This window comes from Desmodus rotundus, chromosome 10 (genome assembly GCF_022682495.2).
Source record: "Desmodus rotundus isolate HL8 chromosome 10, HLdesRot8A.1, whole genome shotgun sequence".
In the NCBI taxonomy this organism is placed as follows: Eukaryota; Metazoa; Chordata; class Mammalia; order Chiroptera; family Phyllostomidae; genus Desmodus; species Desmodus rotundus.
Genome location: NC_071396.1, coordinates 51,677,848 through 51,700,495, shown reverse-complemented (window position 1 = coordinate 51,700,495; position 22,648 = coordinate 51,677,848). Strand labels below are relative to the sequence as shown.

At 43.7% G+C, this 22,648-nt stretch overlaps 2 protein-coding genes across 3 annotated transcripts in view; both read right to left on the bottom strand.

The window, feature by feature from the left end:
* LOC112318205 (protocadherin alpha-C2) overlaps positions 1–19,916 on the bottom strand; it is a 186,943-nt gene extending 167,027 nt beyond the window's left edge. Inside the window, exon 1 of one of the 2 annotated variants that reach the window (XM_045183992.3) lies at positions 17,329–19,916. In XM_045183992.3, coding sequence (XP_045039927.2) covers positions 17,329–19,725 — 2,397 coding nt within the window. In that variant the 5' untranslated portion in view covers positions 19,726–19,916. Of the gene's footprint in view, positions 1–8,152; positions 10,642–17,328 lie in introns of those variants that run through there. The other variant, XM_053913150.1, reaches the window with a different exon arrangement.
* LOC112318024 (protocadherin alpha-3) lies at positions 1,767–4,400 on the bottom strand. Its single transcript, XM_053913155.1, has one exon. The coding sequence runs from the start codon at positions 4,209–4,211 to the stop codon at positions 1,767–1,769; it is 2,445 nt and encodes an 814-aa protein (XP_053769130.1). The 5' UTR covers positions 4,212–4,400.
* Positions 19,917–22,648: the final 2,732 nt, after the last annotated feature.

The window sequence follows — 22,648 nt, the reverse complement described above, 5'->3', positions numbered from 1 at the left end:
TCACTGCTCCGGATGCTAGCCTCCCCCACAATGTCACTGAGAGTTAACCAGGCTTCAGCAAGGAAGCTTGAATGAGGAAGTGGAAAGTCACAGCACGTAACTCACATGGAAAGTGTTTCATGTAATTGCATACACTGGAACCCACTCACCTTCCACAAGCAAGGGTGGTTTTCTCATTTTGTCTCTTATGGTTTAGAAATAATAGACTGTTCTTCAATCTCTAATACACCCAAGCCTTGGTTTCCAGTGGCAAGAAAACTCGAATGGGGGCCCAACTATTTGCTCAGGGAAATGACCAAATATCAAATAAGAGAATGACTGAAAAATAATCTCACTTCAGTTTTATTGAATTTGGTGCAAATGACTTGGAGCTTTAAATGCCCTACATGAGACACTTTAATAGCCAGGCTGGCATTCAGGGGAGGACCAGCAGGGATGACACGGACTCACTTAACTGTTCAGACATTAGCATCCTTAGTGCCATATGCAAAACGTGTTAGTGATGAATAACTTTCCAGTAGAGCAGTTTTTAAGTTATATAGAAGTATTACTTTCAACAAATTGCTCAATGGAAATAATAGTTCTTTTTTAAATATTATTTATTTATTTATTTTTAGAGAGAGGGGAATGGAAGAAGAGAGAGAGGGAGAGAAATATCAATGTGTGGTTACCCCTTGCACATCCCCCACTGGGGACCTGGCCTGCAACCCAGGCATGTGCCCTGACTGGGAATCGAACCAGTGACCCTTTGGTTCACAGGCCCGTGCTCAGTCCACTGAGCCACACCAGCCAGGGTGGAAATAATAATTCTTAACAAGATTAATAATATTCTTTCAAAAAGAATATTTTCTATATGATGATATAAAGGGAATGCTACAATTTCACTTCCTGTTGACTTTAATGCTTACTATTAAAAGTACTGAGAAAATGAACAAAGATACAATTCCTGAAGCCATAAAATTATTCTGTTTATTTTTTTTACCCAGTTGGGAAACTAGTGACAATACATATGTTGCCCTATGTGAGCACAAGGGCTGAAATAAATCGTGTTCGAGTACAGAGGAAGAACTGAGACTCCAGATAAAGGAGTTAGTGAGCCAATAGAAGCTCCATAAGAGATAACAGGTTTAATAAACTAATTTTGAAACTGAAGTAATGGAGCATAATAAAAAGGGAGTGGAAGTATGCAGGGTTGGTTCATAAAATGGGCCAGTGACATCTGGACTAAAATCTAGCAGGAACTCCATGCCCTGGCTGGTGTGGCTCAGTGGAATGAGTGTGGCCCAGGTCCAGGGTTGGGAGGTATGTGAGGGGCAACTGATTGTTTCCCTCACTCGATGTTTCTCTCCCTCCCTTCCTCTCTCGCTGAAAATAAACGAATAAAATCTAGCAGGAACTCCAGATGAAAAGTTGCGAAAGCTACTGAAGCATTGTGCAGGATTAGTTCAGCACATGTGGAGTCCAATATTCTAAACAACGCAATTCATGCAGGAAAATATATGTAATTTCTATCCAGACCTTTAGTGATTAAAAAATAATCCTACTACTGCACCTACTTACAAAATAAAACAAACTGCAAGTATGATTTTCACTACTTATTGTGATTCAGTTCAAAAGCATTAGTAAAAAGATTTTCAAACATTTCAACCACAAAATCAGGACCTGGAAAATTCTAACTACCAAAAACATAGAGTATTTAATTGTAATACGTTCACAAAGGAGTAGATACGTCGAGGGATAAAAGATAAAGACATTGTTGAAAGGATTTAGAAATTACTCACTTTGGCAGAAGCATCAGCAACCACATCCAGTTGTTCTTCTCTATCCCCGCTGAACGGACCAGCTGGAAGACTGGGGCTGAAAGCCATGAGGTCCGTCTTGGGAGGGCCCTCCCCGGAGCACACCCTCTGCCGCCTCTGCTGCGAGTACGACCAGCTCCCCACTGCGCTCGAGCACACCAGCCTGGGCTTCCCTGGGCCGCACGCGCCCTCGGTGGGCGGCGCCGAGCACCGCAACGCCGTGTACAGCAGCAGCGTTAGCACCATCAGGCTGGACACCGCGCAGATGGCGATGATCAAGTACACGTTCACGTCCACTAGCGCGGTTCCTGTGCTCACTGCTCCCTCAGACGCCTGGAACGAGGTCTTTGGCTCTTGGATGCTGTCTACCAGTGATAGCAGCACGGTGGCCGTGGCCGCCAACGCGGGATCCCCGTGGTCCTTCACCAGCACCAATAGGCGCTGCCGCGGAGCGTCAGCCTCGTCTAGGGCACGCGTCGTGCTGATCTCTCCTGTGTACAGTCCCACGCGGAACGGGCTGCGAGCACCACCCGCCGCCGGCTGCAGCTCATAAGACAGCCATGCATTGTACCCAGAGTCCGCGTCCACTGCGCGCACCTTCGCCACCACGTGGCCCGCACCCACAGACCGAGACACCAGCTGGTTCATTGCGCTGACCCCACCGCCTGACCCAGGCGGCAGCAGCGCGGGCGCGTTGTCATTCTCGTCCAGCACGAACACCTGCAGCGTCACGTTGCTGCCCAGAGGCGGCACGCCCGCGTCGCGCGCGCTCACCTGGAACTGCAGCAGCTCCAGCTCCTCGTGGTCCAGAGGCTGCAGCGCGAACACCTTGCCGCTCTCCGCGTGCACGGACACGTAGCTCGACAGCGCGCGCTCGCCCACCCGCCGCTCCACCAGCGAGTAGGACACCAGCGCGTTCTCCTGCGCGTCCGAGTCCCGCGCGGTCACCGTGAAGATGTGGCAGCCGGGCGCGTTGTTCTCCTTGACGAACACCGTGTACTCGGGCTGCGCGAACGTCGGCGCGTTGTCGTTCACGTCTGCCACCTCCACGGACACGCTGGCAGTGGCGGACAGGGAAGGGGAGCCCCGGTCCCGCGCGGTCACTACTACCGCATAGTCCGCCACGCTCTCGCGGTCCAGGGCGCTGTCCAGCACCAGCGAATAGTAATTCTTGAAGGTGGACTCCAGCTTGAAAGGAACGTGGGGTGACAGGGTGCAAGTCACCTGTCCGTTGGCACCGGAGTCGCGGTCGGACACGCTAATCAGGGCAACAATCGTGCCAAGTGGAGCGTCTTCGAACACAGGTAAGGATAGCGATTTGATAACCAACTCAGGTACATTATCATTGGTGTCTAAAATTTCCACTAGAACAGTGCAGTGATCTGCCATTGGGGGGGTTCCTTTATCTGTCGCTTCTACCTGGATTTCGTATAACTTGGTCTCCTCAAAATCTAAGTTACCCTTTACACTGATGTATCCATTACCCTGGTCTAAGTGGAATTTTGACAGAATATCTGCAGACGTGTCTGTACTGAAAGAATATACAATGTCCTTATTTACTCCTTCATCCAAATCAGAGGCATTAACAATCACTGCTAGGGTACCATTTGGTGCATTTTCGAACAGTCTGACTTTGTAGACCGACTTCTCAAACTCTGGGGCGTTGTCGTTCACGTCTAGAACGGTGACTGTCAGTTGAGTAGTGCCCGTGAGCTCAGGCTTCCCACCATCAGCTGCCATTATTAGTAAGTGATGCTCAGGTGTGTCCTCACGATTTAACAGTTTTTTCAGCACGAGTCCAAGGGTTTTAATTTCCTTATCATTTCTTTTAACATCCAAGGTAAAATATTCATTGGAGTTAAGAATGTAGGTCAACTGCGAATTCACTCCTATATCTGCATCTGATGCGCCCTCTAGCGGAATCCGAGAGCCAGGCAGCCGAGATTCGTAAATAAACAATTTTTTTACAGCCATTGGGAAAACCGGCGGGTTGTCATTAATGTCTTTGACCTCCACCTCTACGTGGAAAACCTGCAGCGGCCGCTCCACGATCACCTCCAGGTGGATGCTGCACTCCGCGCTCCGCCCGCACAGCTCCTCGCGGTCGATCCGGGAATTCACAAACAAAATGCCATTCTGCAGATTTACCTCCAGAAGGTCCCCGCGGCCTTTGGACGCCACCCGGAACAGGCGCGGCACCAGCTCCGCCAGCTCCAGCCCCAGGTCCTGCGCGATGCGGCCCACGAAGGTGCCGTGTTTGGCCTCCTCGGGGACCGAGTAGTGGACCTGACCGCTCCCAGCCTCCCAGATTGCGAGGAGCAAAAGCGAAAGCAGTTGTCGCCGGGCTCCTAGAATTTCTCTCCAGGAAAACACCATTGCAACCCTTTTCCAAATACTTAGTCTCTCTTGCATCTATCCAAAATTAAAAAAATAATTTGAGTTCCTTATTCTTCATCTTTAAAATAACCTTACCATGCCCGTATTTCAGAAACGGTGAGGAAAAGCGGCTTCTGTGTACGTAACGCACGCTGCTTTATCTTTTGTGGTAAAAGACCTCGTGGTAGACAGCGACATCATGTGGCTAAAGTGTATTGTAAGTATTAATGTCTTCTTTTCCATATACTGCGTTTGAATTTTCCCAAATTAATCTTTTCATTGTAATTTCCTTCAAGCACGCCTCAAAGTCTTCATATTATATCAAAATATATTCTTACAACTTTTTATACTAATTCATTATTTTCTGTCCTGCCAGTCCATGACGTAGTGTAAAATTTAATAAAATAGTGATTACCGCTGTAACCACAGTGGACGGCTATTGGAAATAGTTCCCATTTGACAAGCATTGTTCTATTCATTTTAATGGAGTTATCACATTACATTTTCACAACAATCCTCTAATGTGGATATTACTGTTTCACTTTTTACAAACAAGGAAGTGGAAGCATATATACAGGTTAAGTAACTTAGCAATGATATTATCCGGTGCTTTTTGGGTGGGATCTAAATCTTATTGAGGAGCCATAATTTTAACCACTTGGCCTCTAAGTCGACATTCTGTGGAAAGATCTGGCCTTTTGTATTTGTGACCATCAGAACACTGAGACATTGAAACGTGCGTATGCATACCCATATACTATGCATACATATTTCCTTCTATTTTACTTTGGCAATTGTTAATTTACCAAATATGTTCACTTTATTTTTATTTGTAGGGTGTCTGTAAGTCACTCTCCTGTCCTTTATCCAATGGCCATATCCTTGTTAGCTCTCTCAACTGTTATTTACACAAAGACATAAAGATGCCAGAAGTCAGTCTTTTACAGTGAAGTTCTTTTGTAAATTTGTTTTGCTGCATGACGACACCGTGTGACTTGGATACTTGTTACTTCCACATTACACCAAGTAGGAGTATGTTAGTTTTTAACATTTCCACATCATTTATATGTTTGGATTTACCCGTATATCCTAAAATCTTCATAACATGAAATAATTACGTATTTAATCATCTCCACTCTGGATAAATTTCTGGATTCCAGTTTCTTAAAACATTCTTAATTGAAAGAATTGGTGATTTAACCAATCAGTAAAAAGAGAAAAGTCACTTTAGCACATGATTCACTACTCAGCATATATAAGTTAAGGCAATGAAATATTCTGAAGATCTCTGTGAGTTCAGTGAGAGGCGTGGGTTCTCTGAGCATTTGGAAGTTGAGCAGAGAAAACCCGCAGGAAGAGGTTGAGTTTAGAGAGGTAAGGGAATGTCCAAAGTTTTGCTTAGAGTCAGACCCTTTTTAAATGAAATCAAACATGTGATTTAAGTATTAGGAGAAAATTTTTCATGCCAGTTTTATCCTGTGTACTCATTGAATGCAAGCCATGATTGCAATTCACTCATATTTTATCATTCACATTTAGAATACAATGAATTATCGATTAATATTTTAATGAATAAATAAGTATTTTAAATTAACTTCTTCAGGTAATATGAGTAAACAGGTAAATTACATTAATAATATTTATTAATATTAAATTTACTTAATTTCTAACTGATTCTATTGCACTAGATCATGAAAAAACAAACATTTAGGACTTACTTTGGAAAAAGAGAATTATTTTGGAAATGCATATATGTAGAAAGCAATTATAGAGATCAATATGCTGGTTCCTTGATAAATCTTGAAAGGTAGTGACTTTTATTTTATTTTTTAATTAATTTATTTATTTTTATTCAGTTACAATTGTCTGCATTTTCTCCCCATCCCTCCACCCCACCCCAGCCAGTCCCACCTCCCTTCCCCACCCCTACCCTCCCCCTTGATTTTGTCCTTGTGTCCTTTATAGTAGCTCCTATAGACCCCTCTCCCCACTATCCCCTCCCCACTCCCCTCTGGCTATTGTTACAATGTTCTTAATTTCAATGTCTCTGGTTATATTTTGTTTGCTTTTTTCTTTTGTTGATTATGTTCCAGTTAAAGGTAGTGACTTTTAAAATGAAAGACAAACTTAAAATTTTAAACATCTTGGACTTCATAGTAATTCTAATACTATTAATTGACAACCTATTGTAATACCATACATTTCAAGACACTTAAGAATGTAATAAAGGACCTTAAGGAAAATGGAAATAAGTAATAACAATCCTTAAGGACTTGTATAGCAATAAAATTTGACTCCTGCTGGGCACACTTGGAAACAGTTTTTTTTAAAAATTACCAATTACCAATAGTAGAAATGTAGTGGGCAGCCCTCCAGTAGGAAGGGTCCGTCTGACTGTTCACACGGCCTACCCACAAGTCTCAAGGTGGCAAGTAGCTACAATACTCTAGGTGGGATGACTCCTTCGAAGAAAAAGCTTCTTCCTCATTTGTTCAAGCTATTTGTTTTTCTCTGTACATATATAAAGCCTCAGATGAACTTTTCTGATTCCCAAGAAATATGTACTCTGAATTTTGAGGCTTATCAATGCTGAGAAGGCAATAAGTTTCCTGTAATAACAGACTATTATTGAATGGAATTCAAAATCTCTCACCAAACTCCTCGATTCCTGTGAAAGAAGATCCCAGACGGCCTGTCTGTGAAGTGGCTATGGCTAAGATCACGTGTGGAAAACCATTTCTATGATTCACCAATATCCACATATATTTGGAGGGGGGGAAACAGCAAATAACTAAGAACCAAATAGTAGAAGAGAGTTATTTCATCCCAAGATATCCTCCTTTGGTTGAAAAAAATTTAACATCATTTCCAAGTGTAAAATTTACTTGCCAAGTTTAGTGTGTTGACTACCGAAGACAGGAGTTTCCAATGAAAATATAGCAAACCAATACCAGTCCTTACCTTTAAAAAAACAAACGAACAACTTCATTAGGAATTTAGGTGCTACCAGGTGAAACTGAGTGAGCTACCAGACATAGGAAACTTTGTGCTAGACATGGAGTGTGGAGCCAGGGGAAGGCGATCGCTCTGCTCAGTGGGAAGCCTGCATACACTATTAGCCCAGCGATACTGGCATTGGGAGATGATTGAGCAAGCAGCAAACATAAGCAGTGGGTTAGAGTAATTGCCATTCGTGTGAAGAAAAAGTCCCAACACCTGACCACCCCACTACATGATATCTTGGGTTAATATTATGTAATTAAATGACCAGGGGTGGGGGGGGCTCTTTTCTCAATGAACTCTCTGTTGTGCCTTAAAATATCCAGGATTTTGCACATGTGAAATCCCCATCCCAAACAGCAATTTATTTTTCCTACTGAAAGCCATACCAAAGTAATGACCTATGATGGATAATATCAGAGGACCTGGCATTAAAAAATCCATTAAGCCTGCTTTCAAACACAAGGCCAAGAAATACTAATTTATTAACTGTTGCACAAAGACAAATCAATTCTTGATTGAAAGAATTATTTAGGACATGTTCAGATATATAATACAGTTTTATTCAAATATTCTGACTGAATGAATGGATGGTGTGTGCATATTTGGGAAATATGTATTATATAATCATATTGTATAAATTTTTCCACTTGTAATTTTTAATATGAGAAAAAATATTCACAAGCAATGTTAAGTTTTCAAATTTTGCTGAAGTGTTTTTTCAATCCTTAAAGCTTGTTTTATTCATGGATAGGTTTAATTATGGAAAAGCCATAATGTAAAAATAACAAAACCATTTAAGTAAATTATTTTAAATGCAAAAAAAAAAAAAATCTCTAATCCATTCCATGTGTCGCACAGTAGGATAACGATATAAATTAAAGGCGGGGATTTAAATCAAAATAATTAATAAAATCATAAAGAATGAAGAAAATAGCACTATTTTAGAACTGACAGGAAAAAACGAAAAGACTCACCTTTCCTAAGTGTTCTGATTCTGAAGGTGGTTGTCTTTCTTCTGCGGAGCCTGGACCATGAGGTAGGCTGGGGCTGAAGGCCATGAGGTCCGTCTTGGGCGGGCCCTCCCCAGAGCACACCCTCTGCCGCCTCTGCTGCGAGTACGACCAGCTCCCCACTGCACTCGAGCACACCAGCCTGGGCTTCCCCGGGCTGCATGCGCCCTCGGTGGGCGGCGCCGAGCACCGCAGCGCCGTGTACAGCAGCAGCGTGAGCACCAACAGGCTGGACACCGCGCAGATGGCGATGATCAGGTACACATTCACGTCCACCAGCGACACCTCCGCGCTCGCGGCGCGGGAAGACGCTCGCGATGAGGTCTTTGGGGCCTGGCTGCTGTCCACCAGCGATAGCAGCACGGTGGCCGTGGCCACCAGCGCAGGCTCCCCGTGGTCCTTCACCAGCACCAGAAGGCGCTGCCGCGGAGCGTCCTCCTCGTCCAGAATGCGCGTCGTGCTGATCTCGCCCGTGTACAGCCCCACGCGGAACGGGCTGCGCCCACCATCCGCCGCCGGCTGCAGCTCATAAGACAGCCACGCGTTGTACCCAGAGTCCGCGTCCACCGCGCGCACCTTTGCCACCACGTGGCCCGCACCCACAGACCCAGACACCAACCGGCTCACAGCGCCGCCCCCGCCGCCCGCCCCAGGGGGCAGCAGCGCGGGCGCGTTGTCGTTCTCGTCCAGCACGAACACCTGCAGCGTCACGTTGCTGCCCAGAGGCGGCACGCCCGCGTCGCGCGCGCTCACCTGGAACTGCAGCAGCTCCAGCTCCTCGTGGTCCAGAGGCTGCAGCGCGAACACCTTGCCGCTCTCCGCGTGCACGGACACGTAGCTCGACAGCGCGCGCTCGCCCACCCGCCGCTCCACCAGCGAGTAGGACACCAGCGCGTTCTCCTGCGCGTCCGAGTCCCGCGCGGACACCGTGAAGATGTGGCAGCCGGGCGCGTTGTTCTCCTTGACGAACACCGTGTACTCGGGCTGCGCGAACGTCGGCGCGTTGTCGTTCACGTCTGCCACCTCCACGGACACGCTGGCAGTGGTGGACAGGGAAGGGGAGCCCCGGTCCCGCGCGGTCACTACTACAGCATAATCCTCCACGCTCTCGCGGTCCAGGGCGCTGTCCAGCACCAGCGAATAGTAATTCTTGAAAGTGGACACCAGCTTGAAAGGAACGTGGGGTGACAGGGTGCAAGTCACCTGTCCGTTGGCACCGGAGTCGCGGTCGGACACCATGATGAGGGCTATTACCGTGCCCAGCGCAGCGTCCTCTCGGATCGGAAGTGAAAGAGATGTTATTGAGACTTCTGGTGTGTTATCATTGATGTCCACAATTTTTACTGAAATTTTACAGTGCCCAGTCATTGACGGAGTTCCATTGTCATATGCCAGGACTTGAATCTCGTAGGATTTTTTTTCTTCATAATCTAATTGTCCCTTAGTTCTGATTTCCCCTGTGCTGGAATCTATTTTGAACTTGGTCTTTATAGTGGAGGGCGCATCACTGCTAAATGAATACACAATCTCGCTGTTTGAACCTTCATCAGCATCAGAAGAATTTAGTTTAATCACTAACGTTCCATTCGCGATGTTCTCTAACAGTTGCACTTTGTAAACTGATTGGTCAAAGGTCGGTTCATTGTCATTCACATCCAACACCTTAATAAGCAATTGAACTGTGCCCGTAAGCTCAGGTTTGCCGCCATCAGTAGCCACTAGTAACAAATTAACCGTGGCAGTTTCCTCTCTGTCCAGAGATTTCCTAAGAACAAGAGACAAAGACTGGCTTAGTTCATCACTTGTCTGTACATCTAGAAAGAAAAACTCACTGGAGCTGAGCTTGTAGGAAAGTAGAGCGTTTACTCCGATATCTGCATCCGTTGCTCCCTCTAGAGGAAACCGCGAGTCAAGCAGCCTGGATTCGTGAAACCGGATAGTCTTCACCGCCATTGGAAATACCGGCGGGTTGTCGTTAATGTCCTTCACCTCCACCTCCACGTGGAAAACCTGCAGCGGCCGCTCCACGATCACCTCCAGGTGGATGCTGCACTCCGCGCTCCTCCCGCACAGCTCCTCGCGGTCGATCCGGGAATTCACAAACAAAATGCCATTCTGCAGATTTACCTCCAGAAGGTCCCCGCGGCCTTTGGACGCCACCCGGAACAGGCGCGGCACCAGCTCCGCCAGCTCCAGCCCCAGGTCCTGCGCGATGCGGCCCACGAAGGTGCCGTGTTTGGCCTCCTCGGGGACCGAGTAGTGGACCTGGGCGCACCCGGTCTCCCAGGCTGCTAGGATCAGAAGCAAGAGGAGCAGACGCCCGACCTCTCGGTCCCTTCTCATAGAAGACACCATTACCAATCCTCAGTGAGTTGCTCAAATTAAAAAATCATGTTTTGCAAAATTTGAAATGTTCTCCTGCAGTGCTGCTTCTCTTACTGTTCCGCTTCTCTGCAATGACAATGGGGCTCTGGGTGTTTTTCTTCCTAGACAGCACTCTGTGGTGGACAGCGACATCATGTGGCCAAAATGTAGGCTCTGCTGCTTATCCTGTAGATTTAAAACTAGACTGTTGTCTGGTCTAAGTTTATTCATAACTTTTGTCTTTGAAAAATAGCTGTTTTAAAACTCTGGAATATATCATCTCCCTCTTTTTGTGTTGAAAACACATTAAATTTACCATGTCAATCATTTTAAATATACAGTTTAGTATATTCACATTGTTGTGAGACAGATCTCCAGAACCTTTCCCCTGCAAATCTGAAACTCTACACTTATTAGACAACTCCAGCTTTTCCACCACACGCCCACCCACCGTTCTAGTTGTTGTTCCTCTGAGTTCAGCCCCTTTAGATGCCTCATATGAGTGGAATCATAGCGAACGTGTGTGACTGGTTTAGTTCACTTGGCATAATGTCCTCAAGTTTCACGGTGTTGCAGCATGTGACTGGATTTCCTTTAAGGCTGAATGATATTCTAACGTGTGTATGTACCACATTTGGTTTGTCTATTTGTCCATCTATCCGTGGACATCAGGGTTGTTTCCACCTCTTGACTGTTGTGAATAGTGCTGCTATGAACATAGGCATGAAACTCTACCTCTGAGACCCTGCTTCCTTTCGGCTACTTTACCTCTTTTTGTTTAAGCATTTCTTCGGATGAAGCACATAGGAATCGACGGTATTTCAGTCCATTGAAAATATATGTATATATTTTATTGTTGTTTTTTGTGATTTAATTTTGTTTTCTAAACTGTTTGCAGATGTTTGAAAAGTTAGTAATTTGTTTCTTACTTGGATAATGTGATTTTAATTTAAGAATATTCCACTTTATACTACATTTGGATATTTGAATAATACAATTGATGCCTTTTAGTGTTAATTATTTGTGAATATCTTCTTTTATTAATTCTCAGCTGGCCCCTTAACATACAAACAATATGAAAATAAGATAAAGATAGCATAGGGATGAATTTAGGGGTGGGTCAGTGTTCAAAATACACAGCAATCATTTTACGTTAGTCTTAGGAGGTCATACATTTTGTTTTTGGCAAAGAAGAAAACAAAATTAATTGAAAAATTTACAATGTCCATAAAAGAAAATCAAAATCCTTGCTAAAGAAAAACTAGCTTTTCCTGGTGCTAAAAACCAAAGTAATTTCTCCCTTGAGTCCAATATCTTAAGGTATTTGTTCACACCATATATGGAAGTGTATATTTATATTAATCATATTCTAACAGTGAACTCCAAGTGAACTGACATAAGAAAGCGGAGCTTCATTTACCGGCTTATACATGGAAATGGGTAATTACTTACTAGTGTCAGGCGGAACTGTGTGTACACACTCCAGTGTCTCCCATTTATGTTTATTTTCCTCTGCTGACCTTCTTTCTCAGGCAGGCTTTTCCCATGGAATGGCAAATGGCCAAAGTGGCTTTTAGGCTGGGTATTTTTAGGTGACATTTATGACTCCACAGAAAGTGCCCTTTTCCTAAAACTCTGGGGGGAAGAATCTCAAAATATCACTTCACTTGACCCAGTTTAGATGACATAGCTTTCCTTTGGCCAGTAGATGTAATTGTTCTCACTTGGCCAGACATGGGTCACCATTCACTGTTGAAGCCAGGAGACGAAGGAAGCCCTGCCTAAGTTGTGTGGACTGAAAACGAGGAGGTTGTTCTTGTGAAGTGAAGGCCATTGCCAGGCCTCATGTACCAAGTTTCCTGGATCTGAACTGATGGCACAGGGCTGCAGGCTGGCCGTTGCGTCATCACGTAGGTGCGGTGCAACTGCACGTTTGTCATGCCCGGTCATGCTGATGTACTAATCGGTGGCCAACATACTGGCTACTCTCGACATATTAAGCAACTGTACCTGGAATCTGGATGCTAACTCTGGGGAACGGGGCTTACTTGAGGCAATTTTTGTAATCCTAGAAGGTAATTTTGCTGGATTTTCAGAATGACATGGCTGCGGGTATGAGGTATATTCTGCTGTTATTTGGAGTTTCTGAGGATCTAGCATATCTCTCTCCCTCCCTCAGAGAGAGAGAGAGAGAGAGAGAGAGAGAGAGAGAGAGAGAGAGAGAATGCTATTGCCAGAAACCCAAGCATATTTCCCCCAGTGAGGAAAGGAGACTGAGAAGGCATGCTCAGCAAATACCACCAGCTGGACATCTCTTGGCATCTGTAGTGAGTTGAAGGGATAGCAGCCCACAAAGGATATACCCACCCAGAACCCTGGCACATGACTTTATCTGGAATAAAGGGGGTACAGACATAATTCAGGTAACTCTAACCCTAACATCATTCTAGATCAGGGTTGGCTGTGAGTCCTACGACAGGTGTCCTTATAAGAGGAAAGAAAAGAGAAGACACAGAGACACAGGGAAGAAATGTGATGACCGAGGCAGAAACTGGAGTTATGTTGCCTCAAGCCAAGGAATGCCAGGAACCACCAGGAACTGGAAGAGGCAAGGAAGAATTCCCCCCTAGAGTCTTCAGGGGGAACACGGCCCTGACAACAAGCACCTTGATGTTGGCCTTCTGACCCGCAGAACTGTGAAAAATACTTTTCTGTTGTTTTAAGCCGCCAAGTTTGTGGCAATTTGTTGCAGCAGCGCTCTGAAACTAATATAGTTTCCATTGCTAAAGTCATCCCCCTTGCACTTATCAAAGCCAGCTGTCAACTCCCTAAGGTTTATGTGTCAGAGCATTTATTCCTGCAACATCTTCACCCCAGCATTTCACAAAACTACAACAAAGCCCTAGAAGGAAAACAAAAAAGAAGACGAGGGAAGGAGTGCTAGATAAGACATAAAAAGAAGAGGTGCCCAAAATATCTTAAATTGTTTATTGTTTTTCTTTTTCTATATAGATAAGAAAAAGAAATCACAACACAATTATTTTTCCATGGAATCCAAGTTATCTAATCTGTTTAATGGTCAGATGTCTTAGCAAAAAGGGGAATAATAATGTTCTATCAGTTGTAATACTTTCCTCTTAAAATGTATTCTGTTCACATTAGCTTAATGACAGTGGAACCCCGGTGAACATATTGCTATACACTGACTATCTCAGTTTTCCCTCTTAAAGTGAACACAGTTTTATTTCTGGCTCCTGCAAAGTCTTCTTGGTTATGAGAAACTGCCTGGGACAGCTTTCCGCCACACGTTGGCTCAGCATCCCAAGCTGCCTTCAAGTTATGGCATCTCAGCATCAACCTGTGCTTTCATAACTGCCGCAACAGTGTAAGTCAGCAGAAGAGTCTTGCATTGGCAATTACACACTTCTGCTTGGAAGTGAGACACATTCGCATTTCATTGGTCAAAGAAAGCCATCCCTCAAAGTAACAGGGAAGTGAAATCCTCCAGTGTTCCCAGAAGGAAGAGAACAAAAATACTGCTGTCGAAATAAACCACTACTTCTCATTCTTATACATTTGTCTTCTTGACTGACCACAAGTCTCAAAAGTGCCTGAAGTGATACCTTACTTTCTAATTACTTACTGTTATACCAGAAAATAGAATTAGAATCCTAATCTTGGAAAGGAAGGGTTTTTTAAAAGAAGGAACATACCAAGAATTACTGTTCTCAGGTGTTCTGTCTTGTATTTTAGGTGACGTAAAAGTAAGATTTTTCTACAAATGGAATTGCATTGGTATCATCGTACCAAGGTAACTTGAAAATAAAGTTACAATTCCTAAAATCATAGACACGAAACAAACTAATAACTGAAATTGAATAATTGAAAGATAATGTGTGTGGTTAACAAGACTTCACGAAAGCAAGCTTTTGTTGTCCTTGGTGTCTTTGAAAGTCGGAACCTCCACAGAAACGCACGAGTAACGCTGGCACTCCCGGCGTGTTTGGCACGATGGCCTGTGCCTCGTGCTTTCACACAGCCAACAAAAGTGCAAAGCTACTAGCTTTGATGGATAATTAATATTAAGTAAAATTAAACCAGTTGTATAACAATGATCATAATCTGGTAAAAGATCTCATCATATAAAACTTCCCCTTCCGAGGATATGACCACTTTTAAGTCAATAAATTTCCTAAATGAATGACTAATGTGAGTTGTAAACATACCATGAAGAACTAAAGAGTAAGTTTGGCCATGAATCTGTATTATTCTATGCTTTCGTTAATACTAAAATACTCAGTGAATAACACATTAATCATAGGAAAGAACAGTTGCAAAGTTAGAAAATAAAGCAACTGGCTCATGTTATTAAAGAAGAGAGTAATTGATATAATACATTTCCTGAAATAAACCTTATAGAGACAAAACTATTGAAAGTTGTGTTGCCCTGGCTGGGCGGCTCAGTTGGTTGGACAGTCATCTCACATACCAAAAGCTTGTGGGTTCGATTCCCGGTCAGGGCACATACCTAAGTTACAGGTTCATTCCCTGGTCGGGCACCTAAGTGGGGCGCCTACAGTAGGTAATCAATCAATATTTCTCCTTCACATTGATGTGTCTCTCTTTTCCTTCCCCTGTCTAAAACCAACAAAAAAAAAACCTATCCTCGGGTGAAGATTTTTTACAAAAAGAATTTAAACAAGAGAAATTTGTGTTAACTACCCAAAGATTCTGAATGAGACAAGAATATTAACTACCAATGGGAAATCCACTCATAATTATTTATATTAAAATAACTACTAAGTAACAATATCACTCCATGATAATCTTTTTCTCCATTCCAGAATTACCTTTTCACTTTAAAAAATCTCTTTTTGAAACCCACATCTTTTGTTTTAGTGATCATTCACTAATATTCGCCTTCAAGTTAGTACCTTCAATTAACCCAACAATAAGCATGATACAGAGAGAATTGTTTAACTGTTCTTAGATCATAATTCATCAATCTAAAACTTTGTTTTTGTCAGTGATCCCAATATATCTGTGTGAAGGCATGCCTGAATGTCCTCAGGCGACCCCGGCCAGGTAGCTCCGCTGACTAGAGCATCACCCCGATGCACCGAGGTTTTGGATCCCATCCCCAGTCAGGGCACATTCAAGAAGCAACCAGTGAGTGCATAGATAAGTGGAACAACAAATCAAAGTTTCACAGCCTCTCTCTCTCTCTCTCTCTCTCTCTCTCTCTCTCTCCCCCTCTCCCTCCTTCCTCTTTCTCTAAAATTAATTTTCAAAAAATTAAAAGGCTATTGGAGCCGAAGGGGAGGGGGGAAGGGACAGTGGGGAGAAGGGTTTTCAGGAACTACTATAAAGGACACATGGACAAAACCAAGGGGGAGGGTGGAAGCAGGGGAGGGAGGTGGGTTTGGCTGGGGTCGGGTAGAGAGGTGGGGAGAAAATGCAGACAACTGTAATTGAACAACAATAAAATAATTGAAAAATTGAAAAATAAAATAAAATAATATAATATGTACTGATATATTTAAAAGTAACAGTAACTAACCCAATAAATGGTACTATAAATAAAAAAAAATAAAAGGCTATTGGTATTCATCAAATGATGCTCAATTCCATTAACAATCTTATTGTTACCTCTCAGTGAAGTATTGTTAGATAACTCCTTCTTCAACCTGCATAAACTCTTGAAGAAACAACTTGTGCCTTTTAGCTTCAAATGCCAGCCTCTGGCTCAATAGAAGAAAATATATGTTCACCTTTGCCATACTATTTATGATTTTTAGTTTGGCCTCAAAATATAGTTTCCTCTATCTATCCCGATTGTTTGATCATTTTAATTTCTCTCCCCAGGGCATTTCCCCCTGTTTGATTATATTTTTCTTTAGCTGAGACAATGAGAATTACACATACAGTTTCTGTGTACTGCTTGCATTCACAGGGAAAACCTTCATCTGCTTCGTTTCTAAGAAAACTTAGTAATAATAACAGCATTTTATTGCCATATTTTTAAAAAGTCATGAATAGAAAAAGATCTTTCTTTGTAAACACCTTGTCTGTACAAAGGAAATGGGAAAAGCAATATTACACCAGATCCAAGTCTTTTCATAACCCAGTTATTATTTTGAATAACAGGTTTAAAATTCTTATTTTAAACACACTGTGGTCCCCCAGAAGCGACCTTGCTCACACTGTTTCACTGTGGCTCTGCCACAGGGCTGCCCATGTGCGCTGTGGACGGGCCCACGCGCGGACACTGGCTGAGTGTCCCCAGAGGAAACCTGAAGCCTGGATATTAGCGAAGGTAGCTATGGGGACAGAGTGATGCGAATGGGCAAGAGGAATTAATTTCTGTCAAGGGCTGACGTTTCACTACAAGATTGAGGTAATAAATAAACCTGAAAATGTCACTGTATTTGGTTACATTGAGATCCTGCATTAATAATCAAGACTACTCAGTATTTCCAGTATTTTTTAAAAGCAGGATACTTTTCCAATAATATGACAATCTATCCCTACGTTTGTGTTTTTTGTTTTTTGTTTCCATGTTCCCCTTCAAGATGCAGCTGCAAATAATAGAATATGTATATCAAATGGTAGAATATATATATTAAATATATATATTAAATGAAATCGTTTCAATTATTGTGAACACTTTGAATACATTTTAAAAGGCCAAATTTGATAAGGTGGTTATATAAGTTACATTTTCTTTTCTAAAAAAAAAAAAACCATTAAAGCCAAAACTTGAATGTTGGACTTACGTTACCGGAAAGTTCCGAATTTGTTTCTCGATGTCCATTTCCTTCCGACAAGTTCGGACCCGGAGGCAGGCTGGGGCTGAAGGCCATGAGGTCCGTCTTGGGCGGGCCCTCCCCAGAGCACACCCTCTGCCGCCTCTGCTGCGAGTACGACCAGCTCCCCACTGCGCTCGAGCACACCAGCCTGGGCTTCCCCGGGCTGCATGCGCCCTCGGTGGGCGGCGCCGAGCACCGCAGCGCCGTGTACAGCAGCAGCGTGAGCACCATCAGGCTGGACACCGCGCAGATGGCGATGATCAGGTACACGTTCACGTCCACCAGGGCGGTCTCCGAGATCACGGTCCCTGCAGACACTCGCGATGAGGTCTTTGGGGCCTGGCTGCTGTCCACCAGCGATAGCAGCACGGTGGCCGTGGCCACCAGCGCGGGCTCCCCGTGGTCCTTCACCAGCACCAATAGGCGTTGCCGCGGAGCGTCCTCCTCGTCCAGAATGCGCGTCGTGCTGATCTCGCCCGTGTACAGCCCCACGCGGAACGGGCTGCGCCCACCATCCGCCGCCGGCTGCAGCTCATAAGACAGCCACGCATTATACCCAGAGTCCGCGTCCACCGCGCGCACCTTCGCCACCACGTGGCCAGCACTCACAGACCCAGACACCACCAGCTCCTTCAATCCTCCGGCCCCACCACCCGCCCCAGGGGGCAGCAGCGCGGGCGCGTTGTCGTTCTCGTCCAGCACGAACACCTGCAGCGTCACGTTGCTGCCCAGAGGCGGCACGCCCGCGTCGCGCGCGCTCACCTGGAACTGCAGCAGCTCCAGCTCCTCGTGGTCCAGAGGCTGCAGCGCGAACACCTTGCCGCTCTCCGCGTGCACGGACACGTAGCTCGACAGCGCGCGCTCGCCCACCCGCCGCTCCACCAGCGAGTAGGACACCAGCGCGTTCTCCTGCGCGTCCGAGTCCCGCGCGGACACCGTGAAGATGTGGCAGCCGGGCGCGTTGTTCTCCTTGACGAACACCGTGTACTCGGGCTGCGCGAACGTCGGCGCGTTGTCGTTCACGTCTGCCACCTCCACGGACACGCTGGCGGTGGCGGACAGCGAAGGGGAGCCCCCGTCCCGCGCGGTCACTACTACCGCATAGTCCGCCACGCTCTCGCGGTCCAGGGCGCTGTCCAGCACCAGCGAATAGTAATTCTTGAAGGTGGACACCAGCTTGAAAGGAACGTGGGGTGACAGGGTGCAAGTCACCTGTCCGTTGGCACCGGAGTCGCGGTCGGACGCGGAAATGAAGGCGATGACGGTGCCGAGTGGAGCGTCCTCCCTGACCGGCAAAGACAAGGACGTGACCGCCAGTTCCGGAGTGTTATCGTTTACATCCAGCACTTTCACTAAAACCTTGCAGTGGTTTGACATTGGGGGACTTCCCTTATCAACTGCTTTTACTTGAATTTCGTAGGATTTTGTTTCTTCATAATCCAGTCGACCGATCAGCCAAATTTCTCCTGAGCTGGAATCAATTTTGAAGTTCTTTCTAATGCTAAGAGGAACATCACTGCCAAATAAAAAGACAATTTCTCCATTCACACCTTCGTCAGCGTCCGAGGCATTTAGTGTGGTCACTAAGGTTCCATTCGCTGCAGTTTCTAACAAGTGGACTCTGTACACGGCCTGGGCAAACAGTGGGGCGTTATCATTGACGTCGAGCACCGTGACCCGCAGCTGGACTGTCCCTTCCAGTTCAGGTTTGCCCCCATCCGTGGCTGTCAATGATAAAAGAAGTTCTGGTGTTTCTTCTCTATCCAAAGATTTCCTCAATTTGAGTGAAAGTGACTTGCTCAGTTCGTCATTTGCCTGTACATCCAAAGAGAAATAATCGCTGGGGCTGAGAGTGTAAGTGAGAAGAGCATTTGTGCCAATGTCTGCGTCAGCAGCGCCCTCTACCGGGAAACGCGAGTCCGGCAGTCTAGACTCAGGAATAAATAACCTTTGCTCTCGCTCTCTGAAGACGGGTGGATGGTCGTTAATGTCCTTCACCTCCACCTCCACGTGGAAAACCTGCGGCGGCCGCTCCACGATCACCTCCAGGTGGATGCTGCACTCCGCGCTCCGCCCGCACAGCTCCTCGCGGTCGATCCGGGAATTCACAAACAAAATGCCATTCTGCAGATTTACCTCCAGAAGGTCCCCGCGGCCTTTGGACGCCACCCGGAACAGGCGCGGCACCAGCTCGGCCAGCTCCAGCCCCAGGTCCTGCGCGATGCGGCCCACGAAGGCGCCGTGTTTGGCCTCCTCGGGGACCGAGTAGTGGACCTGGGCGCTCCCTGTCTTCCAGGCTGCAAGGAGCAGAAGGGAGAGCAGCAGGCACCGGGCTCCCTTGCCACTTCGCCTGGGATACAGCATCGCAAAAGCACTCACTACACCTTTAGTATCTCTCTCAGCTTACTTCAAAATCATGCCTTTTTACTTCATATTTTTAAAAATTTACCTCCTTAACGCTCTTGTCTTCTCTCGGGCGGTGACAAAATGGAGATTCCTCCTGAAGTTTTGACGTTCAGTACAGTTCCATTGACAAGACTTTGTGGTATACAGCGACATCATGTGGCTGATGGTGGTAGATTTTAGATTCATTCATTGATTTCCAAAATAGCCTCATATTCATTTGCAATTTACTCAAGGCAATCATTTTCAGTTTTATGTCCTTTTAAAGGCCCAGACATTTCAAATGTCACTTGAGAGTATGTAATTCAATATTTTCCTTTAGGTGTTTTCACAAAAATATTACAGTTGGATTTCGGAAAATCATGATTCGCAATAAATAACTACATCTTTTTATTTAAAACAGCCTATTAGCTCATTTATTTTCATTATTAAATACTTATAACTGAACACTGAAGTTTTAAAATAGGGCACTTAGGCCACTAAAATTCCCCTTATCCTAGGATAGTTTGGGTGTTTATTTTTTAAATGATATATCATTTATCAAGTACTTATATATGAAATATGTAGACATTTTTGAAGAAATATATTTAAGATTCTTTCAGTGTTGTATAAAAAACAGAACCATTTTCTGATACTTTAAATCTTAGAATAATGACATTTGGAACATGTCCATCTGTTACTTGTTATATAACATCTAATTGCTGAACTTAAAACTTCGACCTCCAAAAATCATTACTCCAACTCAAATTGGTGTTCTTGGATCTTCATTCCTTGAGCCAATTTTAATTAAATTATATGATTTTCATTTTTTTCTTAAGACAAAATGTCATACTTCAGTTAAAATAATATGAATATTGAATCAACATCATTCATATATCTGAGGATTTGAAAAGAATCCATCATCAACATTTTAAATGTAAACCTAATGTAATTAGATTCCCAGAAGAAACTACTTGAGAAAAACATTAATAAACTTCTTTTTCCACTTCAGTCCAATTTATAATAATAACACCATACCTACATCAAAATTCTGAGTACGCGGTTGTAAACTATCACTAGTTAACTTTCACAAGAATGTCCTTAGCATGTCTACTTAAGGATGTTAATATTTATAAGGATTAATCTATTATGTCTTCCTAATCAGAAAGCCCAAATCACTGTTTAAATTGATAATTGAAATATAGATGAAACATGATGCTTTATTTTAAGGTTTATTTTTTTAAAGATTTTATTTTTATTATTAAAGAGAGGAGAAGGGAGGGAGAAAGAGAAGGAGAGAAACATCAATGTGTGGTTGCTTCTCACACACCCCCAGTGGGTGCCCACAACCCAGGCGTGTGCCCTACCTGGGAATCAAACCAGCAACTCTTTGATTCACAGGCCCATGCTCAATCCATTGAGCTACACCAGCTGGGGTACTTTAAGGTTTATTTTATTCTCACTTAAGATAGAGAGGAAGGGAGTGACAAACAGCTGTTGGTTGCCTCCCCCATGCACGCTGTTTGGGACCAAACCAGCAGCCGAGGTATGTGCTTGACCAGGAATCAAACCTGCAACATTTCTGTTATGGGACCATGTTCCAACCAACTGAGCCACTCCAGCCAGGGTTCATGATGCTATTTTATTTTTTAAAAACAAGCATATAATATCAATAGTTCAGTGTAATCATTACTTTATTACAAAAGGTACAGCAATATAAGATACATCAATATTCTCTTACTCTCAAAATGAAGCAACTTCAGAATTTGGAACTTTTCTAAACATCAGTAGATTTAAGCAATATTATCAGTATTTGAATGTACAAGGTACTTTTAATGTATTACAAATATTCTTGGCATACATTTTATTACTATTAAGAAAACATAGAATAAACGTTAACCACAATCAACTGGCATTCAAATATTTTAAACACAATACTATTGAATTAAATATACTTTATTTTCCACAGTTAAAAGCTTGATTTACCTTTTAAAACATACCTAATTTAACTACAAATTATATAATTATTATGCATTAATATTGAGAACTACAATGATTTTTATAATTTCAACCACAAACCATATATACTATTTCATCCTTTCTTTTGATTAAAAAAATGCTCAATTTGAAGCTATTCTCAATATTAGAAAGATGTAATTTACAGTGGTCAGATAACACTTAGTTGAAACAAAACAATACTTAGCCATGGACTTCATTCCCATGGTAATGGCCACGAAAATAAAAGACTATACAATACTGTCTTCAAGGAAAAAACAAATGAGAGCACAAATGCCTTGAAAAAAGTATTATCAGACAGAGCTATTTAAAAGGCAGTGTTTGTATAGAATTGAAGTTAAGCTGGTATAAACCAAGACTAGAGTGCTATAACTTTAAGATATTAAATGCAATCTCCATGTTAACTACAAAGAAAAGAGCTATAGAATCTGAATAGACTTAGAGCCATTAAGGACATTGAATCACCAATTGTTTTAATCTGACAAAAAGAAGTCCTTGACCCAGTGGCTTCACTAGTTCCTTCTACAGAATATTTAAAGACGAAATAATACCAATCTATCTCAAACTTTTTCAAAAATTGAAAAGGAGGGAACACTTCTAACTCATCCTATGAGGTTGGCATTACTCTGATACCAAAGCCAAAGACACTGCAATAAAATAAAGCTACAGATCAATATTCCTAATGAAGACGGATGCGAAAATCCCCCCCCAAGATATTTAAAAACAGGGTTCAGCAGTATGTTAAAAGGATTATACACCATGAGCAGGTGGGGTTTATTCCTGGAGTGCAAGGATGTCTTAACATAAGTAAATAAATAAATAGAATACACCACATTAACAGAATGAACAAAAATCCTCATGATCATATTAATAGATGCACAAAATTCAT

Bases quoted from the DNA above. Each gene is read 5' to 3' on its own strand.
- LOC112318024 (XM_053913155.1), bottom strand. From the start codon at position 4,211: ATGCAAGAGAGACTAAGTATTTGGAAAAGGGTTGCAATGGTGTTTTCC.